This window comes from Pan paniscus, chromosome 1 (genome assembly GCF_029289425.2).
Source record: "Pan paniscus chromosome 1, NHGRI_mPanPan1-v2.0_pri, whole genome shotgun sequence".
NCBI lineage: Eukaryota > Metazoa > Chordata > Mammalia > Primates > Hominidae > Pan > Pan paniscus.
Window position 1 is genome coordinate 192,046,215 of NC_073249.2, and position 7,519 is coordinate 192,053,733.

General features: G+C 54.6%; 1 protein-coding gene across 2 annotated transcripts; it reads right to left on the bottom strand.

The window, feature by feature from the left end:
* Positions 1–3,814: 3,814 nt before the first annotated feature.
* On the bottom strand, positions 3,815–6,725 carry GJA4 (gap junction protein alpha 4). Of its 2 annotated transcripts, none has more exons than XM_014344447.4 (2): positions 6,638–6,725; positions 3,815–5,604 (listed from the first exon to the last, which is right to left on the bottom strand). In XM_014344447.4, the coding sequence occupies exon 2, from the start codon at positions 5,490–5,492 to the stop codon at positions 4,491–4,493; it is 1,002 nt and encodes a 333-aa protein (XP_014199933.1). In that variant the 5' UTR covers positions 5,493–5,604; positions 6,638–6,725; the 3' UTR covers positions 3,815–4,490. The 2 variants fall into 2 exon arrangements, with proteins under 2 accessions (XP_014199933.1, XP_003812599.1); XM_003812551.5 differs by having other exon boundaries at positions 3,816–5,509; positions 6,638–6,712.
* Between the last annotated feature and the right edge of the window lie 794 nt (positions 6,726–7,519).

Sequence of the window (7,519 nt, forward strand, 5' to 3'; positions counted from 1 at the left end):
GGCACATGTTAAGAGGAAATTAGGCCAGGCATGGTGGCTCATGCCTGTAATCCCAGCACTTTGGGAGGCCGAGGCAGGTGGATCACCTGAGGTCAGGAGTTTGAGACCAGCCTAGTCAACATGGTGAAACCCCATCTCTACTAAAAATACAAAAATTAGCCAGGCGTGGTGGTTCACACCTGTAATCCTAGCTACTGGGGAGGCTGAGGCACAAGAATTGCTTGAACCCAGGAGGCAGAGATTACAGTGAGCCAAGATCCTGCCACTGCACTCCAGCCTGGGCAACAGAGGGAGTCTTCGTCTCAAAAAAAAAAAAAAAAAAAAAAAAAAAAGAGGAAAGTAAACAAATTGCAGGTTGGCCAGAGACTTCTGGAAACAGGATTATCTGGAGGAATAGGAGGAGAGCAGGCTCAGGCTGAACCTGGTGGCTGTCTGTATGTGGCTGCAGTACTGTTTGGGAAGGACAGAACTGGGTGTCCTGTGGCTCTGGGATCAGAGCCAAGTCTGGAGAGAGATTCTTAAAGGTGGAGAGAGATGTTCTGACAATCCTGTGATGGATACCTCTTCCTGCAAACGTCAATAGTCATGCTGAGGTTGGTGTGAAAACGAAGAATCCCCAGTCAAGGAACTGGAGGTGATAGAACCATGAGGCTGGCAAGCCAGTGGCCAGTGAGCCAGCATGTTAGATTGGGAAGAAGTTTTGACATCACCCAGCTTGACAGCCTTGTTTATGTGCAGCCCGTGATGTTCTCATGCTCCCATCCATCATAGATAAGATGACCTTGGGTTATGCAAAATTCCCAGTGCACTCCACATAACCCCATCCCTGTCTTTCCTACTCAGGAAGGCAATGTGAATTTAAGCGACTGGAATTAATCTTATTGTAGAAACAGCCTTGACTTTTTTCTGATTCATGCGAAATAGCACATCACTCATGAGTTTCAGATCAATGATCAGTGACAGGTTACCACACGCAACGCTCCTCATACCTAATTGTCACATACGTGTTTCTCATCCAACCCTTTCATTTCACAATGGGGAAATTGAGGCCTAGAGAAGGGAAAGAGCCATAGTCAAGTGCGTATGAGAGGTGTGAGGTAGGAGCCAAGTCTCCTAACTCCAAACGATGGCTCTTTCTCTAACTGAGAGCCACTAGCTGTCAACTTAGATTTTGGTTGGTGGCAGCAAGGGATAGGCTGGTGAGAGGAAGAAGGAAACAAAGGAAAAGAAAGGTGTGAACCTGCTGTGTTTCATCCTAGTGACATCACCAAGGAGATGCCTGCGTCCAACAAACCTAGCGTTCTCCAGAGCCCCCTGCCTGACCAGTGCTTGGAGGTGAGGTGGGGCCACGAGGGTGGTGGTATGGGTTGAATGGTGCCTCCTGCCAGATATATTGAAGTTTTAACCCCTAATACCTCAGAATGTAACCTTATGTGGAAATAAGGTCTTTTCAGAGGTAATCAAGTTAAATCAAAGTCATTAGGGTGGGTCCTAATCCAATATGAGTGATGTCCTTATAAAGAGGGGAAATTTAGACACAGAGACACAGGAAAAGGGAGAACACCAGGTGAAGATGAAGGCAGAGATGGGAGTGATGTGTCTAAAAGCCAAGGAGTGCCAAAGATTGCCAGCAAAACACCAGAGCTGGGAGAGAGGCCTGGAACAGTCTCCCTCACAGCCCTCGGAAGGAACCAGGCCTTCGGATATCTCGATCTCAGACTTCTGGCCTTCAGAACTGAGACTCAGTTTCTGTTGCTTAAGCCGTGCAGTCTGTGGTACTTTGGTACAGTAGCCTTGGCAAGGGAATACAGGTGGGATGGGGCTTACAGCCACTCTTCTCTCCATAAAGTCTTCACCATACCCCCAACCCAAATGGTGTGATCCCAGCCCCATGACACTGTCCTCACTCTTAAACCCCCAGCCCATATGTGCTTGTGTTTGTGTGGCCGCCAGTCTAGGACCCAACTTGTCTTGCCAAAGGTCCAAGTTCCTGAGCCCCAGCCTGACCCCGGCTCTGACACCAAGCTCGGAGTGGGTGAGCTTTGAGGGAGGGGAAGGATGCCATTTCTGCTCACTGAAACCTTTCTTCTCCTACCTTTCCAAAGTAGGAAAGGTTGGGGATAACAGAAACACCAAACCAGGGCTCTCAAGCCCCTCAGGTAATGCTGGCTCTAACGCTGGCTTCTAACCTGCAGCCTCTGGCCTCTCACCCTGGCTGGAGGAGAATCTCTTAGACAGGGACCTCAACTTCCAGTGGTCATGGACTTCCAGTATGTGAACAGCCTCCTTTTTGAGGCTTTCAGGATTGAGCCCAGCCTCACTCAATCAAGCAGTGGTTCAGATCCCTGAGAGGTAGAGGTCATTGCCGGAGACTAGCTGGAGAAGTCAGAGAGCGCTTCCTGGAGGAAGAGCCTATGTTAGTCTGGCTGAAAGGTGTGAGCTTAATTTTACTGCATGACTACTGAGCCAGGCACAGTCACATACTTTCACTTATTTGGTTTCCAGTCAGTTGTGAGGCAGGTGATGTTATTTGCATTTTAGAGGTTAGAAAACTGAGACTCAGAGAAGCGAAATGATTGACTCCAGACCACAGCATTTAAATTCAGGGCCCTCTGGTGATAAGCTCATCTCACTCTTCTGCACCAAGCCCTTTTCCAGGGTCCAGTAGTATTTAAAGGATTTGTGGAGTTTCGAAGTGTGGGGGGCAGGGATGCTGCATGCTGACACAGGGGCAGGGTGGGAACATACTGGGTGAATCTGGGAGCCATGAGGAAGCTGGCCTGATCGATTTCAGCGATTCAGAGGGAACAATGGGAACCACAGCTGGAAAAGGAAGAGGGTCGTAATTTATTAGGCTGAGCATTCAGACTCGCTGGGTAAGCAGCGAGTGAGCGAGTGAGCTCTGGATGAGGGGTACAGAGCTGGTGTTTTCAACACCCATCCTGATGGGAGAGGGGCCAACTTGCCAACCTGCTGTAAAGGCATTGTGGCTCTCAAGGAGAAGCATGTGGCCACATCAGAGAGACCCCCTGTCCTTCTTCAACCCTAGCCCCAGATGTCCCTGGGAAGGGAGGACAACCAGCTTGCCTCTGAGGGTCACTACCTAGTGCTGTCCCCTACCTGGGTCGCCTCCACATAGGTCAATTCTGCCAGCAGTGGGCCCATCCTCAGCCACGCCTCCTGTATCTAGGTGGCTCATCAGGACCTAAATGCCCCCTCAGCCTGTCAATCCCTCCTCTGACTTTGCACAAACAGTTTTCTCCGCTTGAATGCTCAGTGTTCTCTTTCCCTCCCCAGTGAACTCCTAGTCAAGACCCAGTTCAATTGTTCATTTTGTTTCTGCAGCCTTTGTGGCTCATTGGCAAGATTCAGTCTCTTCCACTTCTGTACATTGCCATTGTCCTCACTGAGGTCTGGGTGCATGGAGAGCAGATATGAAGCAGATCCTTCAGTTGCTTCTCCTGGTGGGCAGACTAGAAAGGGCCAAGGTAGAAAGGACTAGTGACCTAAACCTCCCTTCCCAAATACCAAGGATGAGGATGAGGTGGGATGAGTGCAGGGCCCATCTGAACTGGACTGCGAAGGGCTTGGCTGGCAGGCACGCTTGGAGGGCAAACCATCCAGTAAGGAAGCACTTTGCAGGGGGCAGTGTGGCCAGGGCGACGATGGGCATGGGGGAGGCAGGGCAAGGACGTTTATGCTTTGACCACTGATTAATGCGCTGGAGCAGTGGGGATGAAAAGAAGATAGTGTCTGAGGCATTTCAAAAGGCAGAGCATTTAGAAATCAGGGCTGTTGGAGGCAGAAGGTATGAGTTTGAGGGTTCAAGGTGTTGGCTGGAGTCGGGGGTTATAGAGACCAAAGAGATTATACAGGACCAAGAAGTAAAGGAAGCCTGGGCAAAATAACTCTATCCCCCAACCCCCAGCACATCGTGATAGCATCAATACACACCTACTTGTGATCAAGTCCTGTTTATTTCAGAAGCATGAACAGTAGAACTAGGAAGGAGTGATGAAAACAAGGCACCAGTCCCCTTGACAGGGCCAAATCCGGCACAAGCTCTGTCTGTGCGATCAAGGCTGACCCAGCAGCCTCAATCCGCCTTTTCCTGTGAGGAGAGGGTTTGAGGACAACCTGCGCACAGGTGACTGTTCCATAGGGTGAGGTTGGGGTAAGTTGGCTCTGGGTTCCTCTGGATCAGCTGCAAAAGGCCAGAGGGCCCCCAGTACCCTTGGCCAAGAGCATTCCATGCTGACTCTGTCTGTGCTCAGGCAAAGCCACATTCTGGAGAGGAAGCCGTAGTGCCTGGTGGGCACCAGGAAGGCCTCAGGTGTTCAAGAACAACTTGCAATGAGGTTCCATGGCCAGCAAGCATCTGCTTCCCCAGCCCAGTCATCTCTGCAGAGCCTTCCAGGAGGGGGCAGGGGGCATCCCAGGCAGCCAGACTTCTCAGGACCCCTCTGTTGGGTGACATAAGCCACAGGCCTCTATACATACTGCTTCTTAGAAGCAGAGCTGCTGGGACGACTGGGGGATTTTTGGCCATTCTGAGGGGGTGGGTCCAGGAAGAGAGGGGGCCTGGAAGACGCCAGCCTCTCCTCTGTGGTCAGGTTGGCCCAGTTCTGCTCACTGGATGAGAGCCCATTGTAGGTGGGGCATGGTGGGGATGAGGGCCCCTGGCCCACGGGGAGGTAGAAGAAGACCTGGTCCGTGTAAGGGTCTGAGGAGGTGCCCTGGGTCGGGGGTGCGTCCTGGCCTTGCCGTGCCCTCATCCCCCGGCTGAGGCAGCGACACAGCAGGTGCACCAACTCCAGCAGGTTAAGCACCAGGGAGATGAGTCCAACCACCAACATGAAGATGATGAAGATGGTCTTCTCCGTGGGGCGAGAGACAAAGCAGTCCACGAGGTAGGGGCAGGGTGCTCGCTGGCACACAAACACGGGCTCCATGGTCCAGCCGTACAGGCGCCACTGGCCATAGAGGAAGCCTGCCTCTAGCACACTCTTGCAGAGCACACTGGCGACATAGGTGCCCATCAGTGCTCCGCGGATGCGCAGGCGACCATCTTCTGCCACCGAGATCTTGGCCATCTGACGCTCTACGGCCGCCAGCGCCCGCTCCACCTGTGGGTCCTTGGCCGGCAGTGCCCGCAGCTCCCCCTCCTTCTGCCGCAGCCGCTCTTCTCGCCGAGACAGGTAAATGACATGGCCCAGGTAGACCAGGGTGGGCGTGCTGACGAAGAGGAACTGCAGCACCCAGTAGCGGATGTGGGAGATGGGGAAGGCCTGGTCATAGCAGACGTTGGTGCAGCCTGGCTGGGCCGTGTTACACTCGAAATCTGACTGCTCGTCACCCCACACTGACTCGCCGGCCAGGCCCAGGATGAGGATGCGGAAGATGAAGAGCACCGTCAGCCAGATCTTACCCACCACGGTCGAGTGCTCCTGGACCTGGTCCAGCAACTTCTCCAGGAAGCCCCAGTCACCCATGGCTCCCGGGCCTCCGTCTGCAAGGAGACAGAGCACGTCAGTGTGTCAGCATGGCATCCTTCTCGTTCGCCCAGCAACAAGCCTGCAGGGAGGTCTGCCACGCCCGTTCTACCTACAAAGAAACCCAGGCTCAGGAAGGGGAAGGACTGGCCTGGAGGCTCCCACTCCGCAGTGCAGGCAGGACCCAACCCAGATTTTTGGATGATGGCTGCCCACCTCTTTGTATGGTCTCATTCTGCTTTGGCTAAGGTCCCTGCCTAATCAGACATCTATGTCCCTCTTGTCCCCGAGCCACTGCCCCAGGATGGACACAGGCCAAGGAAATCTGGGTGGAGTTGAGGCTCCTTTGCCTATGGGAACAGAATTTGAGGAACTTATCCAAAGTTGTGCAGCTGGGCTAAGCCCTTCCTCCCTTTTGCCCAAGGCTGGCTACCCCCAGACAGTGGGAGCTAGTGCTGATGGTAGAGGTGTTATCTTCTGCTTCTTAGGGGGCTCAAAGCCTCAGGTCCCTGCTCCCCGCCTCATATCTTACCCAGCTGGCTTCACTCTAATCTTTGAGCCTGCAGGGGCTGGGTAGCGGGAGGGGTTTTAGGAGCTGAAGGCAGCATCATCCTTTAGCTCCACCGGTCAGCAATAATGACCACCTGCCACTTGAGGAGGGACACTTGGTCCTGTCTTCTTCCTCCGCCTCCACTCCCACCCCCTTCCACCTCCAAAGCTGATGCTGGCAAATTCTAGACTCTTGAAAGGAATTGTCATTGCAGGGTGAGGCACAGGCCACAAAGTTCCCGAGGGGGAGGTGCCTCTTCCCAAGTGCAAAGCTGTTTAGAGCCAGGCTCTGGAAGCGGCCCTGGGTTCAAATCTTGCCTTTTAGTAACTGCGGCCCCTTGGATAAAGAACAACCTCTGGGCGCCTCAGTCTCCTCCACGATAGAGTGGAAACAATAGTATTCCTCCCGCCTCGGGTTGTTACAAGGATTCCATGGAAAGAGGGTGGGAGCCTGGCCAAGGCCACCTGGGTGAGCGCGGCTCTGTCGCAGCGGGCGTTCCGCAGCAACCCCCGTCCCGGCATCGGAGGACCCAAGACTCCTCCCGGCCTCCCGCGAGCAGGTGGCGCCCCTGGTCCCTTCCTAGCCCCCGACTCACCGCCTGCCTGCCGGGCGGCCCAGGTGGAGGTGGGGACGATGGCCGGAGTGACGCCCGCGGGAGCCCTGCTGGACCGCACGGGCGGCGGGGGCGCCTTAAATAGCGCAGAGGGGCGGGGTGGGGGCAGGAAACGCGACGGGGAGGGCGGCGGGCGCTGGAGAGAGGGCGGGGGCGGGGACTGGGAGGTGCAGACTCCCTAAACCCACTCCGGGGAGGTGGGCCTGTGTGATTTGCGGTGGGGAGGGGCAAGAGGGGCTGACCTACCCTTCCTCTCCTCTGTTCTCTCTCCACCAGGTATTCCAGACAGTAAACTCTCCTGTTGTTTCTTTGGCCAGGGAAGGAGAGTTCTCCCAGGCCAGGATCTCTCAGGGTGGCTGGATTTGAAGGGGTTGCAGTAAGGGCTGTGGATCTGGGCAACTGGCCTGCGGGGCTGTGAGGGGTGGGCGGATGGGGATGGAGTGTGGGGACCACTCATTTGCTAGGTGGCTGGCCCTAGTGTGCCAGGATGAGGCGATCAAGGCTAATTACGGCGCGGGAAGCTCCAATGGGGGACAGGGGTTGTAATCCACACCTCCAGCATACATGGTGGAGCAGGCGTCTCTACCCACGCCCAGCCCACGTTCTTCCAGAATTCTCAAACATCCCCATGTCTGGGCAGGCTACACAATCAGAGGCCATTAAGCAATTCCCATGGACTCCTTGAGACTGGGGGTGGGGGAACCACCTGACCTTTAGCTTGGACCCCGTTCTTATGCCTCTAAATGGTGGCCGGGTGGTGTGGGGGACATCCATAGGAATGAAAGGGCTATGCGGAGCCTGCCTTCATGCATTCAGGCATCACAGGTGGATGAGCATCAGTGAGCATCTGCTGTGCTGCAGACG

Coding starts and splice junctions, on each gene's coding strand:
- GJA4 (XM_014344447.4), bottom strand. CDS start 5,492: ATGGGTGACTGGGGCTTCCTGGAGAAGTTGCTGGACCAGGTCCAGGAG.